Genomic DNA, 25348 nt, shown 5'->3' with positions numbered 1-25348 from the left:
ATTTAATGAATAGAGGGTTCAACTTCTCTGAAGTTTATTCCCATGGCTGCATCTCCTTTCCTAGCTAATTAGCATTTTATGTCTTTACAGCAGTCAAAATTGACTTTATTTGAAACAGCAAATCATTTTACTATCAGTTATGACTTCAACAGATTAACAGAGTTGAAAAGGACCTTGTAGGTCATCTACTCCAACCCCCCCACTTAGAATATGTGTCTCCTTTTGGAAGTCCAACTATCTGATATGACATGTTTTGAAACCCAAGCGTAATTTGAGATGGTTTGCTTCTTTGTTCCTTGGGTAAAAGCTAGGTATGGAAACACTAAATACAACAATTTGATCAGAAATTGGAATTGTCACATTTAGTTAAAGTTGTTACAGAAAACAATTCAGCTTTTGTCAACAGTTCTGTTTTTCTTTGGCTTTGCTTTCCATAGAAACCAAGGTCAAAATCTGTTGTAGGATTCCAGAAATGTGGAATCAAGTCTACAAAAAATAAAAATAAAAATCTGTAAATGAATGTTTATGGACAGTTCTAAATTTAGGGGGGGGAGGGGAAAACAATATTCAGAGATAACCTACTTAATACCAAGTAATCATTTCTAACCATTATCGTGTTGTTCATCATAAAATTTAACATGCTGATTAATATACTTGTACATCTTGTGATCTAACTGAGGAAAATGTATGAGTTATTCATGGTAGACTGGCAGGCTCAAACCTGTTAATTTGGACAGCAAAAATACACCATGAGAAAAAGCATGTCAGGCAGAGGTCCTTGGTGCGCTCTGAGCTTGGTGGTTTTCTGGCAGATGGGTAACTTGACCAGCATTGATGATGTTGCCTAGTTTGGGTCATGCAAGAAAACAACTAAGTTAGAGAGCACCAAGGTCCCCTTATTTCAACCCTGAGCTACAAATATTCTCCTTTATCAGTAAAAGCATATTTTTTTAGGGCATGGTGACTTTTAAATCCCAAAGTATGTCAAAGTTGATGTAAGTAAGCCTTCCCCTTGAAGCCCTTCTCCTTGTCGCAACACCTTTGGTTTCTTGCTAGGAGAGTTTCTCCAGAGATGCCCTGCTGCTGTTCTACTTTGCTGACAAGTTTAATCCATTGCTTTGGAGAAATCCAAATATTTTTGATACAGCATTGGAGAAAAGGATGGCTATGATTAAAGAGTTAAACTTTCTTTTGTGTTAAATTTCTCCTTCCCATTCAATTTCATTGAAGAAAAGAGCTCCCTGAAGATTTATATTAGATTAGTATTTTCCTTGTTTTTGATTTTATTAAGGGGGATCAATACAGTGGTACATACCAATCTTGCTCTTTGGATTTGTTTTAGTCCATCAGACTGAAAAAGTGTGATGAAACTTGAGGAAAGCCCAAGGGAATTTTTGAAAGCAGTCTGAGATTCTTAGAAAACTAGGAACAAACCCTCTCGGTTTGCTCTAATTTCTTTTCTGTCACTGAGAACTAGTTCTTGTGCTGAATGTGGGCCAAGAATCTGAAAAACATTGATGATGATGATCTCTTTTATTCATTAAACATGAAACTCAGTCAACTGGACATTTAAAATGTATCACAAATACCATTGACTGGTGCTAATGGTTGACATGGGTTGCTGCCAGCATCCTAGGTATCAACCAAGTTTTTTATTATTATTATTATTATTATTATTATTATTATTATTATTATTATTATTATTATTAATCTTCAATTTGATTCACAGTCTGGGACTAGTAAAAACTTAACAGTTCAAGTCCCAACCAAGGACCTAAGAGCTGTTAAGGTAACGTCTGAGTATATAGGCATTTCCAAGGAAGGTGGTTTTTTTTTACAAAGTCAGGATATTCAGGTTTGATGGGTTCAAAATTTCCATGTATCTAGGCAACCATTATTACTATTATTATTATTATTAATCGTTATTATTATCATCCTCAGAATGAGATGACCTGCTTCTATTTTAAATTGCACCAGTTAGACCCATCAGCACAGTTTTAGGTTCTGGTATTCAAGGCTTTTGCAATTGGTCTTTTCTCTATCCTGTGGTATCTGCCCACGAGAAGGAGAGGACAAAGTTTGCCTTTATCATTATTGGGTTACTGCTGTCTGTTTTGAACTGCCTGGCTTGCCTTGGTATGAAGGGGAAAGTGAGATTCCTTTGCAGAGGTGCCACTGGTATTCGTGCGTTCGTTACTATGATTAAAACAAAAAGAGTTTGTCAGTCAACAAGAACCCTTAAGCCAGGAAAGCCGGTCTAATGGGCTTCCTTTGGGCAGTGTTGATGGACCACTAATTGTCTATCCATTATAAAGTGTATCACAAGATATGACTGTGCTTAATCTGCCTTCAAGTTCCTAGCCAGGGCTTTTAAGGTTTGTTATCTTGCACAGTTTTAAAAAATAGCACTCAAAAACTGGCTTTTAAACTTTCTCTTTAAAATGATATTTCATTATTGAAATATGACTGATCCTGATATTCAGCTAAAATTGCTGTACTATATAGATCGATAGTATGATTCTGTAGAAAATGGAAGTTAGCACTAAGGTGGTATAAACAACAGCCGCAGAAACTATAGATGGTCCTTGACTTATGACCACAATTGAGCCCAAATTTTCTGTTGTAAAGCAAGACAGTTGTTCAGTGAATTTTGCCCCACTTTATGATCTTCCTTGCCACAGCTGTTAAAGGAACCACTGCATTTGTTAAGACGATTGTTAAATGAATCTACCTTCCCCATTTATTTTGGTTGTTAGAAGTGATCACGTGACCTTGGGACTTTGCAACTGTCAGGAATACATGCTAGTTGGACCAGCGTCTGAATTTTGATCATGTGACCATGGGGGTGCTGCAGTGGTCATAACTGGGAAAAACGGCCATAAGTCACTTTTTGCAGTGCCTTGTAACTTTGAACAGTCACTAAACAAACAGTTGTAAGTCAAGGACTACTTGTACAGCAAACTCATCAGTTGATAGACTTTGAAAATGTTTCACAACTCCTGCTTCCACAAGCAGATTGATACTCTAGGCCAAATTCCATGGCTGATGGCCATCTGTTGCTCAATTTGTTTAATAATGCTTGATCTGCTTATTGGTTGTTATTGGTGAACCAATGGAATACACCTTTTTTGTTTTGCTTCAAAGAATTGCCAAGAAAATGCTTTTAGAAGAAATCAAAGCCAATCTTTCCTCAGAGGAGGATGCTTCTTCTGATGAAGAATCCAATGATGGGAAGAAAAAGAAAGGAAGGCGAGCCAAAAACAAAAACAACAGTGGTAAGCACCTGACAGAAAATATATATATATATTTGAACGCATTTTCATATCAAAGTGCATTATAACAGTTCCTCAATAGCGTACTATTTGCTACCACCAGGCAATCATTAAATGTTAAATGATGGGGAAATCCATTGTTAGGTTAATTCCAAGATGCACGGGTGGTTACTAGCTTGGCTGGCTTCATAAAAGGCTTGGAGGACTTCATAAAAATCCTGGGAGTCAGTGGGGGACTGCCTCTGAAGCCCCTCTGCCTGGAAACGAGCGGGCTTCCTTGTGCCGTTGCTTGGCCAGACTACTGGACTAGATAGAGCAGCATTCTTAGGTTCTGAATATGCCACTTAAACTTTGCCCCGAGGATTTTTATTTGTCTGCAAAATTAAGTCTTTGGATTCCGTGTTGCCTCCTCTCCTTAGCACCATTTTTCTAGTTCTTAAGAGCATCCCTCCCCGAATGGATGGACCCCAAATATTCCACTGGGTGGAGAGGTGCTTGGCGAAGGGTAACCAAAAAGCTATTTTACCACTTAAATGTAACTTGCTTGTTTAACAACACTAGTAAAAATAATGATTTGTTCAGTGCTTGTTCCAGATATAAATCTGATACCGATACAAACTAGGAAAAATTGTCCGTGTAAGTCTTTTTTTAAAATGTTTTTTGTTTTCCTGCAACAGGAGAGAATGAACAAGAAGATGAGTTTGACTCGGATTCAGATGCCGAAGAGGCCAAGAAACCTAGATACAGGCACCGTTTGTTAAGACACAAATTAACAATGAGTGATGGAGAGTCCGAGGAAGAGAAAAAGGGAAAATCTAAAGAGGCAAAAGAAGTTAAACGCAGAAATAGGAGGAAGGGTATTAAATCTCTTTATATTGATGTCTGTGCAGACTAACAAGAGCTCTGTTGGCTTAATTATTTTAGTACACATTTACTGTTAATGATGCATCATGAAATCCCCCTCACTTCTTCACAGCTGCTTTAAATATGGCCCAAGGATTTGGATATGTCTAGAACAATTTCTTTGATCACTAAATCTTATCCTTGTTTTCCTATTTCATTAAAAAAAAACCACTCTTATGGGAAGTGGATAGTTTACAGGTGCTCTTCGCTTAGTGACTATTCATTCAATGACCATTTGAAGATACAATGGAACAGATCAAATGGTAGTTACGGTAGACAGCCCTCAAAGTTATGGCCATTGCAGCGCCCCTATAGTCCTGTGTCGCCATTTGGGTTCTGGGCAGCCTGCCCAGATTTACAAGTGCAGCCCTCTCCCCCCCCCCATCTCTTCCCTTTAAAAATATATATATATATATATATATGCCGCCCTTCTCCGGAGACTCAGGGCGGCTTACAAGGCGTTAAGCAATAGCCTTCATACTTTTGTATATTTTATACAAAGTCAGCTTATTGCCCCCACAATCTGGGTCCTCATTTTACCTACCTTAGAAAGGATGGAAGGCTGAGTCCACCTTGAGCCTGGTAAGATTCGAATTTGCAGTAATTGCAGGCAGCTGGAAGCTAAATGCTACCTTTAACAGTAGCATTAGTCTGCTGTGCCACTCAGGCTCCCTTATGGCTTCCCTGCCCTCCAGCCCCACTGCTTCTCCCTGCCTCCCCCAACCAGTTTTTGCCCTCTTCTTTCTTCTCTTGCTGATGAGAGCCTGAGGGAACTCTGATCAGCAAGATTGCAACAGACAGGTCTTGTGACAATTCCATTTTGGCTGCTCCAACTTGCACACTGTCTAATGGTTTAGACAGAATAGTCATATTTATAACTAGACAAGGCTCAGGGAGCCTTTTTTTTCCTCAAGTGAATCTGGATCAAACTCCTCATGAAGCCTAGGTAAACATGATCAACTCTGTAAGAAGGATATTAAAAGTATCAGTCCTTTCAATCAGCGATTCTCTCTTTTATGTACCTGTGAGCAGAATATTCTGAAGAAATGCTCAGTTTCTCCTAAAGACCATGCCAATTTGGCTATTCTGGAGGTGGGCTAATAGTTTTATGGAAGTTCATCTTTTAAAGCAGAAGGAATCTTTCAAACTAAGGCTAGAATGTGGAAACTGCCAGAGTGAGTGGGTTTATTTATTTTATTTATTAATCAAATTTCTATACCGCCCTACTCCCGAAGGACTCAGGGCGGTGAACAGCCAAGATAAAATACAGATAATACAAATATTAAAAAATCCCTTAAAATTATTAAATATTCGGCCGAAACACAGATTAAAACACCCAATTTGTAAAATCACGGATTAAAAAATTTAAAAATTTAAAAGATGGGAGTTAGGCCAGGCCAGCTTGCTGAAATAGAAAAGTTTTGAGAGCACGGCGAAACGTGCGCAGGGTTGGGGACAGAGAAGGGGAATATTGCAGAATCTGAGGTTTTCTCCATACCTGATCAAATAATTCTTTCCTCTTTATCTATAAGGTTAATTATTCTTTTCAATAGAATAAAAAGTTATATATTTTTTTCTTCTGTAGCCCTCTTAATGGATCAAGATAGTAGAGAGCACATTATAAGTTGTTTTTAAATGCCTCTGAGAAGGCATTTGGAAGAAATGTATTACTGCAGATTTTTCTTGCCAATTGGGAATCAGGCTAATTATTTCCATCCATTCAGTCTGATTCATTGGGTGCCTCTCTACAATACCAAAAAGATTTGTTATTCTTGTCTTTTCAGATTAACAGACAAGATTTCATGCCCTACAACTCACATCTGATGCAACTCACAAAAGCTAATGCTTTGTTGTAAAATTGGCCAGTCTGCAAAGATAGTACCAGGCTTTCTCTGATTGTTGGCTCCCATGTCTCTCCACCTACATTGTTATTCTTGTGTGAATAAGGCATCCAAGAGCACATCCCAAGGACGAGTTTCTTTTGTCTTGAGAAAGTAGATCTCTTTTACTCGTGGTTAGGTGGTCACTTTTCTCTCTTTCTCTTGGGATCCTCAGTTTCAGATTACCTTAGCTCTTGGGACAGAATTGGAGGGAGGCACTACTAGGACTTTAATAAGGGAAAAGAGATTTAAAATGTTGGGACCTTTCACTTCGGAAGAGTTGGAAGATAGACTCCATGATTGGATGGCTAAAATGGAAACAAATCTTCATTAAAAAATTCCAATCTTTCATTTTATTTGTATATTTTTTAAAGTATTAATATTAGCACTTATTACTAATAGTTCCCAGGCAACATTGTATATCAAAACTGCAGGACATTTCAGAGGCAAGCATTTCGGTGTCAAACTTGAAATGAGCTGTCTCACTTTACCAGAAGTTTTGCATTGCTTTTCTAAGAAGTCTAGAAGTGTTTAAATGAGAAATATTGGATTCAGAATGCTTCTGGGATTAAAGAAGCAGTTGCAACACTGATCTGGATTGGAGTAATTTTCAAACCTATAAATTTTACATTCAAATCATCATGCAGATCACAATTGTATATTAATTTTTGCCTAGTTTTTTCACTTAAATTGTTTTACTTACATGTTTATTCCTCATCACTGTTGGAAGACCTGAGAGACCAAGTTAGGGACAGATCATTATGAAGAAAAACTGTGTGGTTAGCTAAGAGTCAACAACAAATTGATGGCACATAATTAATTATTGCAAATCAAATTTACAAATAATATAATTATATAAATAGCATTTGCTTTATTAGGCAGCTTTTTATGACAGGTTTGCATTTTTTACATGATAGGATATAGTTTTCATTGTTTTTTGCTGTATTGCTGTTACTTTGGGCTTCTGTAACTAATTGGGCTAACGTTTATGAAAATGTATTGTTTCTTGATACTTTTTTACTTGTTTTATCTTAAAGTGAGCAGTGAGGATTCGGATAATTCAGAAGCCAATGAATCTGGAATTAGTGAAGAAGTGAGTGAATCTGAAGATGATCAACGTCCTAGAACGAGGTAGGATATTTTTTTGATGGCCGGTCCTAGGTCATATTTTGTTAGTCTATATACATAAAAGCGAAATACCATTCATGCATCATGACAAAATCTCCAGAACTGTAAAGCCTACCAGCTTGAAATTTGCCACGTATGTTCCTCTTGACTTCTAGGTGCTCACTAAGAAAGGATTTTTCGAAATGACCATCAGAGCATTAGTATTTCCTATATTATTATTAACACACTCTGATGCTAAGGAGTTCTACTCCCCCTCCTCACCTGAAAATAAATATGTTACAAATGCAAAACACAAGCAGAGGAGAAGAGTTTCAGTTTCAGTTTTACTTTCACAGCAGCAAGCAGGGGATAGGATAGGGGAGCCTTCTGTGGGGCAAGGCTGAGGGAGAGAAGGGGAGAGGGGAGGCTGAACATAACTACTCATTAATTTTCAAGCTCCAACTGTAGATTCATCAAGCCCAGTCACATAGTTTCATAGCGGAGCACAGCTAGTGTTTAATAATTTTGCAGAAAGATCTCTGGAGAAATCTGTAGAGATAAAAGCTACAAAGCACTTCCCAACCTAGAAATTTTATTTCATGTTTTTAAAATCTTGCTTTCGCCGTTAAAACCTGAACGCCAAATTCAGATTTATAATGCTGCTTTTTTAAAAAAATGTTTTATTATACATTTTCCTCTATAATACATCACATTTTTAGTTTTAAAATGACAGTCCATCTCTTTCCGTCTCTTTCCTTCTTCCCTCCCTTCCCTTCCCTTCTCTCCTCCTCTCCCCTCTCCTCTTCTCCACTTCCCTCTCCTCCCTTTTCCTCTCCTCCTCTTCCATCCACTTCCCTCTCTCCTTTCCCCTCTGTCCTTCCCTCTTCTTCTGTCTCCTTCCTTCTCCTCTTCCCTTGGCCTTTCTCCCCTCCTCTCTTCTTCTCCACCCCACTCCACTCCCCTCTCTCCCTTCATCTCTCCACTTCTCTTTTCTTCCATCTTTTTCTTTTCCTTGTAGTATATAAAATTCCATTTCCCTACAAAATACAGTGTATTTTCCAGGTACCGTCTCTTTCAAATATAGCTTTACATTTTCTTGAAATTACATCAGATTAGAAGAAAACAAACTTAATATCTACATGAACAGTGTGCTGATAGCAGTAATAATCATAATTATAGTAACATTGATAATATTCTTCATATTAATATTTTTCATTATTTGGTTTTATTCTCTTAACCTTTTAATTTCTATCTTTTGCTTCTATTATCTAACTATTGATAGACACATATGGTCACCTTTCAGTTTCTAATCTACTTAATACTTGAATGTTGTTATATAGAAATATACGTAGTGATATTTTCCCCATTTCTCAGTTCTACCTCTGTCTTAGTTCTCATGCACACAACTCCTGGCTTAAAAGGTATTCTACATTTGTCCCTCAACTCCTGCCTGTTTGTCGTCCCCCCCCCCCCAAACCTCTTATTAAGTTCTTGGCACATCTCCTTCGCTTCTTCCCTGGGACCTTGTATCTTCTTGCCTCATTTGCATTTAATCTAGGTATTTCATCTATATCGCTTCTTCACACTTTTGAGTCTTAAAAAAGCCTTTCCCTGATTCTTTCCTCACTTCATGAGAGTCTTTCTGTATATTTTTCTGGGATTTCTGTTCTTTATTCAATGCTGTTTGTTCATAGCTCTCTGGTCTCTCCATTATATCTCGAATCAATTGTTTTCTCTCCCTATGGTTCCTTGTCATCTGTTCCTGCATGTTTTGGGACATCAATAATATTCCTTTTAATAATAAATTTATTTCTCTTTGTGACATTTTGTCTTGTTTTAGTAATTTAAAATTTTACTTTACTTTACTTTAAAGCTTTACCCAATAGTCTTTCAAAATCCCAATTTCTTAATTGTCTATCGTACCAAGAAAAAAGCCATTATTCTAGCAGTTCACAGATCACTCTGTTGAATAGTCTATTAGCTGTCTCTTCTTTGTTTCAAAGCAAGTCCAAACTGTTTCACACTCGCACACTGTCCACCAGATTTGTAAATTTGTAATCCTCAAGGTTCTAGCAGTTAAATGTTCTCACAGTCTGTCTCCAAACAGCAAGTATAATCAGTTACAGATGTCTTCAGCTTCTCTTTTAGACATAACAGATTTTCACTTATAGCTTACTCATTTCTGTAATGTCTTCCCCGGCCAGTAGGTGTCGCTCTTAGTCTTTTTTCTCTGGTTCAGCTGCAAATATGACCCCGGCGCTATTTTCTTTTTATTTTCTTGCTTTAATCATTTTTCCAAAATCCCTCACTTCAAGATGACAAGCAAGGTTTAGTACAATATTTTAAAACAGTTTAGTTTGCTGAAAAACTAAACTGAAAACCAATCCAGTCTATCTCTTACCTTTAAGGTTTTTAACATTTTCTGTTCATTCTTTCTTTTCCGGGTCTGACATTCGCTCCCAGTTTTTAGTTGCTGCTTTTCTTTGGGGTTTAGGAAAGACCCTATCACCACTTCAGTTGAGTCCCGCTTTCCTTAGGGGGAAGTGGGGGTTAGGGAAAATTTCACAGGAAAAATTAGAGATTTCTCACCCACATCGCACACACTGTTGCAAGATCTTCCTTCTCTTCCGTTTTAGTTGTCACGGCTTCGGTTCAGCCATAATGGCCGTCCTCTCTTCCACCGGATAAAGGGGTTTTCTTTGAGTGAAACGAGGAGGCTGCGCTCTCCTTGCTACTTCCAAAGCATCCCCTCTTTCTTCGTCACCCCTCCAAGGTGACTTGGCCCCATAGGGCTTCTCCAAGCGAAAGAAATAGATGGGACTTGGTAGAGCTCCGCTCGTCTGTGTCTCTTCGTTGCGACCCTCAGCTGCCCCCGCCCCTATAATGCTGCTTTTTAAAGAGACAGAAACAAAACTCTATTTACTATCTGGAATGCTTTGGAATTATCATGTTTTATTTTTTTATTTTTATTTTTTACAAATCCAGTTTTCTAAAATCCAGGCATTTTTGCCTTTTTCTTTTATTAAAAAAGATAAGCATAGTTTTTGCCTGGTTTCACACATTACAGAAAGCATGGAACCAGTATGGTATGTTTCATTTCTGGCTTGGGATGTTATAATATGGTTTGTACATCATGCTTTATTCTAGTTACACAAACCAGCCAATAAAGCACTATTCAGTAAACCACTATTAAAGTATAACTTAATGCAGTGTGAAAATCTCCTAACTGCACTCCTTCATTCTAAAACATTAATGCAGATGAAACAAGAATTACCTGGATCATAAATAAAGAGGGGAAAACTGCAGCCATATTTTCTTAAATAGTTTAGATTGACTTGATTAGGAATAATGTATATATAATCTTGGAGGAAAGTAAGAAAAAAACCAGTGGTCAGTACAGTTTGCCAAGAATAATCCTTTTTAGAACAGTACTCCTTCAATGTTTTAGATCCGCCAAGAAAGCAGAATTAGAAGAAAATCAGAGGAGTTACAAACAGAAGAAGAAAAGGAGACGCATAAAAGTCCAGGAAGATTCATCTAGTGAAAACAACAAGGTAATATTGCCTGGTTAGACCAGCATTTTGTTTTTGTTTTATTTTTGTCTTTAAATCTCCATGATTTTAAAAATCTTTTACAAATACCTTCCCAACTACAATGAGATGTTTTTGAAAGTAACGAAACTTTCCAAACAAGTTTGATATGGCAGCTGTCAGCCTTGCAAAGATAGTGCAGACAGGAAGCATGCCTGGATGAACTAAATATACTTTTGTTCTGACCCAGCTCCCCAAACACGATAAACCCTCTGACCTGAACTCAAAAGATTCCTTTATTAGGAATGCCAGCAGCTCCAGCAAAAAGTTTATCTCGCAGGCTAACAAGTCCATCTGTCTGTCCATCCGGAAGATGAATAGTTGTCTGCCACACCTATTCATCTCCGCCCCCTGCCTTTTATCCCCAGAGCTAGGGTGGGGCCTCATTAGCAGCGGTGGCTCTTCCGTCCCAAGAACCGGCCCATAGATTTCCACTGCTCTCCTCTCCTCTCCTCTCCTCTCCTCTCCTCTCCTCTCCTCTCCTCTCCTCTCCTCTCCTCTTCTCTCCTCTCCTCTGCCTTCTGTGCATCCGCCCCTCAGGCACTGAACCCAGCTGTTCCTCCTCTTCCTCCTCAGCCACCTCCAGACCTGGGGGCTATTGACTCTCCATCTGAGGGCTGACGGATGGCCCAGGCTCCGCCTCTGTCTCTCTCTCTCCGCCAGCTCCATTCCCTCCTCCCCCTCGGAACTCCCAGGTTGCCCTGATGCTGACCCTGACTACCACGCCTCCTCCTCCTCCTCCTCCTCCTCTGATTCAGCTGCTGGAGGGGCCAGCGGCCGACAGGCCACAACAACTTTATTGTAAGCTTATATTAATAGAATCTTGAAAATCTGAAAATAATATTTCTCCCCCATCACTTTTACTGCTCAAGAAATGGGTAGGGGTGAGATGTTTCCCATATCCCTATTCCTTCTATGGGCCAGGTTGCCAGAGGGTTCCTCTGACTGTGGGACTTCCACTGTTCCCCAAGGTCATTCCCACATACCATTCCATCATAATATCGGATAGATGTTCTAGTTCAATTCCAACTCAAGTATTGTGGCCAATTCTGGTTTTGAAAAGATCCATAAAACTGGAAACGGGCTTAGAGAAGAGTAACAAAGTTGATCAGGGAAGTATAAATTAAGACGCCTGAGAGAGAGCAGCAAGCAGCTTACTTTGGAGAAAAGGTGAGTGATGGGGAGATAATTGCATTCTTGAAAAAGAGACCAAAACCTCACCTTTGTCAGGCCAGGGTGCATGTAATAGAATAAAGGGATTTAGTTTTTAAGAAGGTTATCGAAGAGAAAAACGCCCTGATTGTGTTTTTCTAAGTGAGGATGGACTTCCTTTCACTAGATATACTCAAGGGGCAACCGAATAATTATCAGTCAGAAATCCCAAATGTGCTTCCTCTCCCCCCCCCCCCCCCCCCCGAGGCAACTGGACTTTCTGGTATTTCCTTGAAGACATTTCGCTTCTCATCCCAGAAGCTTCTTCAGTTCTGAGTGAATGGTGGAGAATGGTGGGCCATTTAGTCAGAACTGAAGAATCTTCTTGAATGAGGAGTGAAACATTTTCAAGCAAAAAGAAAGATAGTCCAGTTGCCTCTTGAAAAAGCACCTTTGGGACAACCATGACCTGGATGACTAAGAATCTCCATAGACATCAGCCAGGAATGCTTAAATTTGGACACAGTGGCTAAAGGGACCCTTCCAGTTCTGAGGGTCTGTGTCCTAAACTCAGAGTAAGCTTTTATATCATACAAATGTTACATCCTATCCTCTGATATTAGCATTCTCATCCTCCATAGCTTTACTTTGGATTGGACGGATTATTCCAAATTACACCAAATCCCACTTCATTGTGTGACAGTCATGGCATTTTTAAAATTAAATTTAAAAATTGGCACCTATTGTTCTTTTATTTTGTTCCTGTGTGATTTATAATACAGTAAAGAGCTTTGGAAATATAGGAAATCCCAAATCCAGTTGAGATATAATGGAAAGGAAATAGAAATTAGTCCTTGAGATCTCAATTTATACACACGGGAAATGCTTACTGTCAAGCAAGTGATACCCTCTGCACTCCGTCTGCCGTAAATACAAAAGTTCCATTATGCAGTTTGGTTAGCCAGTATTAGTATTTGGAATCATTAAACAATGAAAGGCAATAACAGTATATTGTTAATCTTGTTGAAAGAGTGTTTTGTGTTTTATTTGAGATCATGATTAAGAATATATCTTTCTGGAATTTTTTTACAGAGTAATAGTGAAGATGACGATAATGATGATTCTAAGTCTCCCGGAAAAGGCAGGAAAAAAATAAGAAGGATTATTAAAGATGATAAACTCAGAACAGAAACGCAAAACGCGTTGAAAGAAGAAGAGGAGAGAAGAAAACGGATCGCAGAAAGGGAGCGTGAGAGGGAGAAGCTCAGAGAAGTATTTATATTTTTTTAATTAGGATATTACCAGGATTTTTAAACAAGTGTTGAGGAAAGCCAAAACTTGCTAAAACTTGCTAGAAGAGAATTCTAATAGAAATATGTCTGGTAGTTAGTGCTTTGTTTTATGTAATGTTGCTGTTGAAAGCCTTTTTCTTGAACATGATGAAGTGGTTTGGTTGGAGAAGTCCTTAGCAAGGTGTCTGGAAATAGGACAGCTTTTCTTAAAACGACATATATGCAGAACCCGGATTTTCTCTTATCAGATGTATTCATTTGAGACGCTTGCCCTGCTGTCATATTTTAGTGTTTATATTTTGCTTTTATTGGAACGTAGTTTTAACAGCACTGAATTGCCTTGACTGTTGTGGTTGGAATGAAAGGCAAGGTCCCCATTTCGAAAAGCTCTGGCTGGATTTAGCTGAAAGCATGTGGATAATTACTGAGTTTAAAAGCTTTTTAAGGCTTTTCATACCATTGGATTACATGAGGATTACATTATATTACTCTTTTTTTATCTTTTATTTTTAATTTTCTTTCTGAGCATTTGCCCTTAGTAGAATTTTATAATTCCACACGCTACCTCCAGAACAGTCCCTTGAGAACTTCTGGAACATGAGGCTTTGTTTACCTTATAGCTTTGAATAAGTTTTTTCCTCCTGGCCATGGCACGCCCTGTGTCAAACCAGGACTCTGTGCTAGGCATTGGGCATGATGCTGCCTGCTGTTTGGGTTCAGCAGTATCCTTTCAAAGTTAATAATATTCCGTATGTTCTCAGAGTTGTATCTGCAATATTCTATAGCACTTAGAGTTTGAAGCTAGTAAAAACAAAAATAATTGAAAAATAGATTTCTGAACTTCCAATAAGGACAGATAATATCTTGAATTAAATGCATGCATCCCAAAAAATCTTTCCAGGTAATAGAAGTAGAAGATACACCTTTGAAATGTCCCATTACAACTAAGCTGGTTTTAGATGAAGATGAAGAAACCAAAGAACCGTTAGTGCAAGTTCATCAAAGCATAGTGACAAAACTTAAACCTCATCAAGTAGATGGTAAGATGGCATGACAATTTTTATTTTAAAATGCTGGATTTAGGAGATGTATGTTTGGAATCGATCGGGTTAGAGCCACACTAGAGCGTTCTGTGGGGTCCTTGGTGCTCTCGGAGCTTGGTGACTTTCTTGCAGACATTTCATAACTAAACTAGGCAACATCATCAGTGCAGGGATTATGTTACCTAGTTTGGCAATGAAACGTCTGCAAGAAAAGCACCAAGGTCCCCAACCCTATGAATATTGTCTTCTATTGATTACAGTGTTCTATTACAGCTGTTGCACTTCAGAGCAAAAATAAGTCCACTGTTAAATTTTAAAGGATCTTTTAAAAAACATTGTTTCTAGGTGTTCAGTTTATGTGGGATTGCTGTTGTGAATCTCTGAAAAAAACCAAGAAATCTGCAGGCTCGGGATGCATTCTGGCTCACTGTATGGGTCTGGGAAAGACCTTGCAGGTATGTTTAAGGATCTGTTGGCTAGGACGGGCCTTGCTCCCTCCAGCTTCTTCCCGTAAAAGAGAATCACGTCTTGTGAAAACTGGTGAAACATGTCCAAGTTACCTAATGCATGTTCCTACTGCTGTTAGATAGAATTCCTGGAGAGGAGAATGAATAGCTTAGGTACCTTTACTGCACTTTCTTCAGGAATTCAGCTATTTCATCTGTAGGACTGGAATTCAGTTCTCAAAAGAACCCTGTGGCATCAGTTGAAAGAGTGACCTGTCAGGTTGCTCAGTTAAATTCTGGTTGGGCTTGAATTTGAACATTTGACTCTGCAGTGCTGGTCAGAACATCTTTCGGTTACGTCCAAAGAGCTTACTTCAACTCCCTTTGAAAGTCCTTTCCGATTTGAAAACATGGGGGAAGGAGGTGTTTGGGATCACAGAAGAAGGAGAGAAAGAGCAGATAATAGACACACAACAAAGATCCGGTTTCATGTCGTGATTAAGGCTTGAGGCTAGGAGCCTGTAAACTCTACTCCTGCTTTAGTCCCAAAGCTGGCTGGGTGACCATTGGCCAGTCACTCTGTTTCAGCCCTACGTAGCGGGCAGTGGCAAACCACTTCAGAACAATTTTGCCAAGAAAACTGCAGGGTCTTGTCTAGGCAGTCGCCTGATATTGATTGATTGATTGATTGATTGATTGATTGATTGGATTTGTATGCTGCCCCTCTCCCGAAGGACTCTGGGCGGCTCACAACAATAAGAAACAGAAAATACAAAAGTTAAAAGACAAATTAAAGCAGAATATCCAATAAATAAGGTTAAACGTGGGAATACCAATTCAAATTTAAGATTTAAGAATTTAAAAAGCTACAAAATCAGTTTAGAGTCAACCCAGGCCCGCCCGTTGGAAGAGCGAGGTCTTCAAGGCCCGGCGGAAGGTTCAAAGGTCGGAAATTATCCGGAGCTCCAGGGGTAACGTATTCCAGAGGGTAGGGGCTCCCACAGAGAAGGCTCTCCCCCTAGGGGTCACCAGTCGACATTGTCTAGCCGAAGGTACCCTGAGGAGGCCAACTCTATGGGAGCGAACCGGGCGATGGAAGGCTACCGGTGGCAGGAGGTGGTCTCGCAAGTACTCTGGTCCTAGACCACGTAGGGCTTTAAATGTGATCACCAGCACCTTGAATTGCACTCGGAAGACAACCGGGAGCCAATGCAGACGGCGAAGGAGTGGTGTAACATGGGAGTACCAAGGCACCCCCATGACAACCCATGCAGCCGCATTCTGCACCAGTTGAAGTCTCCCGAGTGCTCCTCAAGGGCAGCCCCATATAAAGTGCATTGCAGTAGTCCAAACGAGAGGTGATGAGGGCATGAGCAACTGTGAGTAAGGCATCTCGGTCCAGAAAGGTGCACAATTGGCGAACCAGGTGCACCTGGACAAAGGTCCCCCTGGCTACGGCAGTCAAATGATCTTCCAAGCTAAGCCGTGGGTCTAGGAGGACTCCCAAATTGCGTGCCTTCTCTGAGGGGGTCAACACCTCCCCCGCTAGAGATAGCGATGGAACATAGTGGACAAAACGGGGTGCCGGTAACCACAGCCACTCGGTCTTATTGGGATTGAGCCTAAGTCTGTTCGTCCCCATCCAGGCCCGTACGGCCTCCAAGCACTGAGACATTACGTCAAAGGCATCGTTGGGGTGATGCGGAGTGGAGATGAAAAGTTGGGTATCAGAAGCATATTGATGATACTGCAGCCCGAATCCCCGGATGATCTCACCCAGTGGCTTCATGTATATGTTGAACAGGAGAGGCGAGAGAACCGACCCCTGCGGCACCCCACAAGGTAGGGGCCTAGGGGTCGTCCTCTGCCCCCCTGCCAGCACAAACTGTGTACGACCCAAAAGGTAGGAGGAGAACCACTGAAAAACAGTGCCTCCCACTCCTAACCCCCTTAGCCATCACAGTAAGATACCATGGTCGATGGTATCAAAAGCTGCTGAGAGATCAAGTAAGACCAGGACAGAGGAGTAGCCCCTATCCCGGGCACGCCAGAGATCATCTATCAATACAACCAATGCCGTTTCCGTGCTGTGACCGGGCCTGAAGCCGGACTGAAATGGGTCCAGGTAATCCGCTTCATCCAGGAATTGTGGGAGCTGACGCACCACCGCGCTGTCAACTCCCTTCACCATAAGGCGAAGGTTAGAAACTGGGCGATAGTTCTTAAAGAGAGCCGGATCCAAGGCAGGCTTCCTGAGGAGGGCTCTCACCACCACCTCTTTCAAGACAGGGGGGAAGATTCCCTCTCTCAATGAAGCATTAATTACTGCCTGGAGCCAGCCTTGTGCAACCTCTCGGGAGGTTTATTAATTATTATTAAATTAATGTAAGAAGAAAGTGGTTAACTGATGCTAAGTATATCAAAATATTCTTAAAAAAATAATTTATGTTCTGTCTCCCATTTTTTGTTTGTTTAAAAAAAAAGACCCCCCCCCCCGAGTGCAGTTTTGTTCTAATGCTGATTTTCTTGCCTTCCTTTTGAAGGTAGTTGGTTTCCTTCATACCATTTTGCTTTGCGACAAACTGGATTTCAGAACTGCCCTTGTTGTGTGTCCATTGAATACAGCCCTCAACTGGATGAATGAATTTGAAAAATGGCAAGAAGGCCTAGAAGACGATGAGAAACTTGAGGTATTTAATGTGTAATATGGATAGGTGGAGTGTATCTCTGCCTTCAGGAACAGTAAATTAATGTTTAGAAGTATGAACTTTTTGACTTTGAGTATTTGATCCACATTTACAAATTACATGTTGACTTAAAAAAAATAAAACTCATTTATTTGCTTGCTTTCCCAAGGTCTCTGAACTAGCAACAGTGAAACGCCCCCAAGAGAGGGGCTATATGCTGCAAAGGTGGCAGGATGAAGGAGGCGTCATGATCATAGGCTATGAAATGTATCGAAACCTTGCACAAGGGAGGAATGTGAAGAGCAGAAAACTGAAGGAAATATTTAACAAATCATTGGTTGATCCTGGTAAGGCAAAACACTGCAGATCATTCCTTCTGTGACAAGTCATGTAAAGGAGGAGATGTTCTTGAGTAGAGATAGATACCCCATTCTATATGCAAAGCAATGTGCGGAAGAATGCGGGTTACGGCACAATCACTCTTCAAACTAGAGAAAGTAACAGCAGTAACCAGAAGGACTGATCAGATGATTGGTGAATGGTGAAACTGGGTATGCTTTGGAATTCTGTTGGATTTCTTAAGGCATAAGATCCAGATTTACATTTTTAAAAATCCAGATGATTAAATGTGTGGTGGTATATGCTATCTACCCCCGAAAGAAAGAAAGAAAGAAAGAAAGAAAGAAAGAAAAGAAAGAAAAAGAAAGAAAGAAAGAAAGAAAGGAAGGTGGTGTCTGGTAGTTGTTGTAAGTCAGAAGCTCTAGTTAATTGTTTTAGCAAAGTTCAGAAGAGAAATTCTGAAAGCCAGCCTGAAAACAGAACATATTTGGAGCTCCCAAACTATCTCAGTCTAAAGATTTCTCCAAATTTCTATTTTTATTTTTGGTAAACTTTCGGGTATCTGAAAGCATTGATACACCACAAGAGAAATATGAATCCAGTTAAATTTAATAAATCTTGCAGAAAATAGTTTGCATTCTCTGTTTTTGTAACATTGGCTTAATGAAATGGCATGTCCTTTGTACTGTTTTTTTATTTGTTTTATTTAAAGAATTTACATGGCCTTTTATCTCACACACTGATTCTAAGTGGCTCAGAGCAGCCAGTAAAAACAACAGAAGAACACATTATAGCCTTCCTATCAACCATTGGAACCACCTACATTCCTGACCCCCGAATCAACCCCCTCCCAGCTCAGTATTTGGGGGAACAGTCAGATATCCCCAGCTTTCAAGAAGGCTAAAAAAGTGGGGCTTCTTTAGTTCTCACATAGAGGGGAGAGGAGGCTATTCCAAAGGGCCAGGGGTGCTACTGAGAAAGCACATTTCTGAGGTCCCACTCTTTGACAACATTTGATGGAACCTAGTGGGTTGGGCAGATACCCTCAGGGAGTGGTGGTCCCGCAGATACCTTGTGCCAGGTAGTGCTTTAAAGATAACTGGAAGCTAGTGCAGCTCATGAGGCAAGAGTATAGCACAGGTGAACTGCAGAGGGCCCAGAACTGCCCTCCCTGCTGCATTGGGGACCAGTTGCTGCTTCCAAGGTGGCTCCTCGTAGAGCATGTTGCATCATCTAATCAGGAAATGACTGAGTGGCTGTAAGCAAGGCTCCAGTCCAGATATGGGCAGAAAAGCCCCCAACCACTCCATCTTTCTCAGGTTGAGTAGCAGCCAGTTCCTTCCTGTCCAGGTCCTTACAGTCTCCAGGCACTGGGTAAGCACTGAACAGCATCCTCTGCCTGGCACTGGATAGAGATGCACATTGAATATCATTAGCGTACTTTGATACTGGACTCCATGCCACTAAATGACTTTACCCAACAGTTTCATGGAGATGTTAGATAGGAGAGGTGAGAGATCCAAGTCCTGAGGCACCACCTTTTATATCTCTCACCTCTCCTGTTTAAGGGGCATGCAGCTGGGTCTCTGTCCCCCAGCACTGATTGATACTGGCCATAAAGGCAGGAGGGAAACCACTGCAAAATGGCCCCCTGTTTTCAATGCCCAAAGCTGGCCTGGAAGAATAGTATAGTTAATGGTATTAAATGCCATAGAGCAGTGTTTCTCAACCTTGGAAGCTTGAAGATGGGTGGACTTCAACTCCCAGAATCCCCCAGCCAGCGCTGCTGGCTTTTAATCAGCCAAAAGGGAGAAAAGCTCATTGCAAGGTTGGCCAGCTGATGGTGATTGTTGCCATCTTGCTAACTTCCTTTTGTCAATATTGCTGTGAATCAGTCATAGCCTCTCACCGACCAGTTCGCTCCTATAGAGAGGGGCTCCCCAGGGTGCCGTCGGCCAAACAATGTCGACTGGCGGCCCCCAGGGGGAGAACCTTCTCTGTGGGGGCACCTGCCCTCTGGAACGAGCTCCCCCCGGAGATACGGAGGATTCAAGACCTACGCATCTTCCGCTGCGCCCTAAAAACGTTTTTATTCCAACAGGCTGGTCTGGCCTAACTCTCCCTTTTAAATTGGGTTTTAAATGTTTTACATTAATTGGATGTCTTAAATTTGTTTTTTGAGCCCAAATTATTTAATTTATTTTTAATAGTTTTTAACTTTTGTATGTCCTTTGTATTTTTATCTTGGCTGTTCACCGCCCTGAGTCCTCCGGGAGTAGGGCGGTATACAAATATGATAAAATAAATAAATAAATTATGTCATACTCAACTACTTGACTTTATTTCCAGTTAACAGCAGAGGGTGCTGTGATCTAGTTTTATACAAAATGTTGAAAAACATTACTTCCGAAAACCTGTGCGTGTATTTTCTTGGTGAGACATTTTCGTAAGAATGAACAGAGAATATTTTATCATGTATCAAATAAATATATTGTATGGAGGGCTGTGAATACCAGTTTAAATTGTCGGGTAAACCAAAGGATAAACCGTTTGGGGTTAAATGAATACCCTTCTCTCCTCCATGACTCGGCATTTAATTCGTGTCCCATACTTCACAGATATCTCTGAGATGCTACTTCTGTAATTTCAGGCCCAGATTTTGTTATCTGTGATGAAGGACATATCCTAAAAAATGAAGCTTCTGCTGTTTCTAAAGCTATGAATTCTATCAGATCCAGGCGAAGGATAATTCTTACAGGGACCCCTTTGCAAAACAATCTTATAGAATGTAAGTACATTTTAAGAGGGAGCCAAACATATGTTTTATATCTGTCTGCAATTTCAGTGAAAATAAAATAGTTCTGCTAATATGGAATAATATATTCCGTGCATCCTTGGTTTTCTCCTCACCGCTGGTCTTAAATATATTCAGTTTGATTATTCAACAAACATCTGCATTTATTATTGTAAATCTAGGCACACTCTTTCCACGCTTACTAAATATATTTTTGCTGGTGCTGTCCTTGAATTTCTTCCCTCCCTGTTATTTCTGTAATGTGGGGTGACAATTTTAATACGATTGTGTTAAAAAAGAAACGTCATACAAGTATAGGACTGGAAACCTGGGTCTTCAGGGATGGCAGCAGTCCTGTCTTGCATCGTGTTTTTTTTAAAACCGTCAGAAACCTGGCTCAGTTGTTCACCAATTCGCTGCTTCTTCTAGAAAAGAATATCTTGTATGTCCAAACACTGCATCCATGTTACTTGACAGCGAGACTTCAGGAGGCTTTCCCTGGCTGACTGTGGCAGACTGAATTGCAGGGTGCTGGAATGGGCTCTGCATCAGGCACTCGGTACATTATTGCACAGATTGGGTGCAAAGCTCTAGCCCGATCCCCAGTTTGAACTAATAGTCCCTTTCTTTTAAAACATAGAACAGCCTGAATCTGCTTCCAAACATTTCTTTATTTTATTTAAATATTTATAAGTTACCTTTCTGGACTAAGACCACCCAACTAGAGAAGGCCTCAGTGAATATATACTTGTCCATCTTTATTAAAGACTTGCAACAAGATTACTCTGCTGAAAGGAACTAAAAGTTACATTTTCCCTTCCTCAGATCACTGCATGGTTAATTTCATCAAGGAGAATTTACTTGGATCAGTTAAGGAGTTCCGAAATCGATTTATAAACCCCATCCAGAACGGCCAGTGTGCTGACTCCACTCTAGTAGATGTGAGAGTAATGAAAAAGCGGGCACATATTTTGTATGAGATGCTAGCTGGATGTGTTCAGGTGTGTGGATTTTGATTTGTGTTACTTTGCTCCATTGTGAAAGTTTAAAAATTCCTTACGTCTGAAACTGAAACTTAGAGAGTTTTGACACTCTCCTGTCAACTGAAGTTGTACCTTTCTCTTAACAAGCAATCCATTACTCCTGATTAACAAGAAAGGAAATATTTTAAAAGCTTTGATTTGCCCACAGCCATTTGATTATTTTTCTTTTATTTTAAAATGTAAACCCCACCAGGCACGGGCACTCAGGGTGGCCTGCAATTACTGGATAATATCTATGGAAGATAATTTGGGGCAGAACTTTTAATCTTCTTAGACTTGTGACCCTCATTTCACCCAAGCCGTGACGTGGGAGTCTCTTAACCTTTTAATTTTTTTTCTCCTTGTTTATTTGTGTTTCTACTTTCTCCTTCCCTCCCCTTTTAAAAATCTTTTGCAAAAAATGGTGATAACTTAATTGTGTATGTCAGTTGTAGACAGGCAGTGTAAGGCACATTACTATAGTTGCATATTAGCACAATGCTGAAGTGTGGCTGTGAGCTTTTCCTTTCCTTCTCCAGAGCAGGAGAGTGCATAGTTATGGGTCCTCACCTGAATAAACTGTGATTACTCTTACTTTCAAATGTTCATTTGAAACAGACTATGGTTATATTATAAAGTTGGCTTGTGTCATAAAGCTATATTTAAAATAACCACTGACACGATGAAGTTAATTAAACAAAAAAAAAAGGTGAACATTTTGAAACTTTTCCCTATGGAAAGCCAAAGCCTCCGTCTCCGGTACTTCCGCTTCGCACTAGGTGTGACTCAAGCCAGTGCATCTCCCTGACTTCTGTCACAGGGTCATTCCACTGGATAGAGAGGAAGGAGAATGTTAAACAATCTCAGCACTTAGAATCCTATTTTTTTTTCTTTCTAAGCATCTTAGTTGTTCCCTGTATTTTAAGTTACAAAGTTTATTGACTCAGAGTTGGTACTTTGGTGCTCGAATGATACCATAGCGCTGTTTAGCTTCTCTTTTTCTGATCTAATTGTAGAGGAAAGATTATACAGCGTTGACAAAGTTCCTGCCACCAAAACACGAGTATGTCCTGGCTGTTAGAATGACTCCCCTTCAGTGTAAGCTGTACCAGTACTACCTGGATCACTTAACAGGTAAGGATAATTCACTGCTTAATTGTTGTAAAAGGTGGGGGGGAGAGAACCAGAGGATACGTGGATACAGAGTAGGCAAAGTTGAACTGCAGTGGGGGGTTATTTATTTTATTTTTTACCTTGATGAAGATGATTAAGGGGATGGTTCAGGTAATCTTGTTGACTTGGTATTCAGGGAGAATGAGAATCTCCTTATACAGCTTGGTAGTACATTTGCAACTAGAGTGTTGGTTGCTGCAAAGTCTGTAGCAGAACTGGAAAAAGTCTAGAAGAGAGAACAGCCTGAACATTTCCTTCCCTACAAGAAAAGGCTGGGGCACGTCTTGAGAGGAGGCAGGTGTCAATTGTGCCTGGTGCAGAGAAAGGACAGTTTTCTCCCTTTCTCCAAACCTACTGGGCTCATCCATCGAAGCTGATTGGGAGGAGACATTGGAACAGACCAAAAGGAGCAGTTCACACAGCAACACATAATTGATTTATACAATTCATTACCAGAAGACATGGGGATGGACCCTGGCTTCCGTGACTTTAAAAGGGGATTGGACAAATTCCTGTGTGACAGATATAGTGCCAAGTATAAGTATTAGCTAAAACTTTATCAAATGTACTTACCGGTAAATTTTGGAAAATTTAATGGGTTTTGAATTTCCTCGACTATTTTAATTTTATGGGACATTGAAGTTGAATGATAGAACTTTACCCTTAAAAAGTTAACATTCGACAGTTGTCTGTCATTAACATCGCATATAAAAAGTTATTGAAATATGATTTGCAATAGACATGAAGGCCATATGAGGGAAAATATTGTGAATTTGTTTTTTAAAATGGGATTTCTAACATATAAATAAAAATGCAATTTGCATGTGCAAATGACATATGCCTATAAATAATATAGATTGTCAAACCTGTAAAACAGGATGAATAATGAATTTTTAGCAATTTTAAGAAAGGAAAAAAATATTAATTCAGTTGCTGGAATCATCTGATTTCTGGTAGCAGTGTTGCACTGGGAGAACCCTCTCTTACAAGTGACTAGAAAAAGAGAGTGAATTCCTGATGCATTGCATAAAAGTGAGTTGATTTTGCCAAATTTACAGTTCGGTTAATCTGTTTCAAGTATGTAACTGAACTCCATTGTCAGGTGTCAGTAACAGCAGTGAAGGTGGAAGAGGCAAAGCTGGAGCTAAACTCTTCCAAGATTTCCAGATGTTAAGCAGAATTTGGACTCATCCTTGGTGTTTGCAGCTGGATTATATTAGCAAGGAAAACAAGGTAATCTACTTCTCTCTGCCTTTGCTCTGCCTGCAGTGAGACAATTCTAGGGAGTTCCATTTTTTGGCAACTGGTTCCATACTTCTTTCTATTTCTGTGTGTTTTAATTTGTGTTCTGAAAGTTAGAAACAAGGATGGCTGTGCTTAATAAGAACGCCTGATTTTTCAGGGTTATTTTGATGAAGACAGTCTTGATGACTTCATAGTTTCTGATTCTGAAGAAACGTCAATGAGCTTAAGCTCTGAAGAAGATACTAAGTAAGTTGAGTTGTTCCTCTGAAACGGTAATTCCATTTATTGTTGGAATTGCATGTGAAAACAGTTGGGAATAAAATGAGTGTGACTGAAGAGTTTTCATGTTGAAATATATATTTTAGAAAGAAGAAAACAAAGGGCAAGAAATCTAAGAAAGACAGTAGTTCCAGCGGGAGTGGGAGTGACAATGACGTGGAAGTGATTAAAGTCTGGAATTCAAGATCTCGGGGAGGTGGAGAAGGAACGGTAGAAGAGCCAATCAGCAACCCTCCCATCATTTTAAAGGCAGAGGAAGGTAAGTAAGATTTTTAATGGATGTGGAGGGCTTTTTGTAGTGGGCACTCAAGGGCAACAAAGCCCACCACTCCAGCTGCCCTGCGCTTATCATGGTTTTGTGCCCAGTAGTGCTGCTTCTGCTCCTTTTTCTGGCCCTGAAAGTATTAGCGGAGGTGCTTAACCTGGGGACTGCAGATCCTTGAGAGCTGGGGTTAGATTTCAGGGGCTCTGTGGATGGGGGAGGGGGGAATTACAAATTTATCTTCACTAATCTCTAACAGAGATTTAGTTTATTTTGTTTTTGCTTTAATGGATTAATAAAGAAACCCATATATTACTGTAGGCAGTACAGCCATCTTGTCTGCAAGCAAACAAGCATCAAGAACTAGCTAGCTAACTAATTATATGCAATATATATTTTTATATCTACCGTGTTTTTCAGTGTATAAGACGCACCGGAGTATAAGACACAGCTTAGTTTTTGGGGAGGAAAATAGGCCGGGGGGGGGGGGAATCTGCCTACCAGGTATTCATCTGGCTAGCATCCTTAGTCTGGTCAGCTTCAGCACATAAATTTGCTGGTTTTGAGCGCGCATGAGTGCTTTTTATCCCCTGTTTGGGGATAAAAAACAGCTTCTAAAATTGCTGAGAGGGAGCAGCAACGAGAAAATCAGGCAAAGCTCGGATCTTTCGCTAGTGTCTCGCTAGGGCTAAAAAAAAGCTTCTACAGCACAGCTGAGAGTCGGAGGGAGCAGGCAAAGCATTGCCTCTCTCGGGCTGAAAAAAAGCTTAGAAAAAGCTACATTCGGAATATAACACACACTCAAATTTTCAGCCTCTTTTGGGGGGGGGGAAGTGAGTCTTATACTCCGAAAAATACGGTA

The 25348-nt window shown here is 40.1% G+C and overlaps 1 protein-coding gene across 3 annotated transcripts in view; it reads left to right on the top strand.

The window, feature by feature from the left end:
- ATRX (ATRX chromatin remodeler) overlaps positions 1-25348 on the top strand; it is a 105611-nt gene that overhangs the window by 49257 nt on the left and 31006 nt on the right. For all 3 annotated transcript variants that reach the window (XM_034435153.3, XM_087877435.1, XM_087877434.1), the window contains 15 exons: positions 3145-3275; positions 3950-4129; positions 7093-7186; positions 10611-10716; positions 12997-13176; positions 14098-14236; positions 14585-14694; positions 17229-17375; positions 17542-17719; positions 20362-20499; positions 21331-21506; positions 22544-22661; positions 23803-23933; positions 24103-24191; positions 24311-24483. In XM_034435153.3, the coding sequence (XP_034291044.1) occupies positions 3145-3275; positions 3950-4129; positions 7093-7186; positions 10611-10716; positions 12997-13176; positions 14098-14236; positions 14585-14694; positions 17229-17375; positions 17542-17719; positions 20362-20499; positions 21331-21506; positions 22544-22661; positions 23803-23933; positions 24103-24191; positions 24311-24483 (2090 nt within the window). The remainder of the gene's footprint in view (positions 1-3144; positions 3276-3949; positions 4130-7092; positions 7187-10610; positions 10717-12996; positions 13177-14097; positions 14237-14584; positions 14695-17228; positions 17376-17541; positions 17720-20361; positions 20500-21330; positions 21507-22543; positions 22662-23802; positions 23934-24102; positions 24192-24310; positions 24484-25348) is intronic.

This window comes from Pantherophis guttatus, chromosome 12 (assembly GCF_059756535.1).
Source record: "Pantherophis guttatus breed Tessera chromosome 12, ASM5975653v1, whole genome shotgun sequence".
Taxonomy (NCBI): domain Eukaryota; kingdom Metazoa; phylum Chordata; class Lepidosauria; order Squamata; family Colubridae; genus Pantherophis; species Pantherophis guttatus.
Note: the sequence above shows the minus strand (reverse complement) of the source record. Positions and strands in the feature narration are given on the sequence as shown.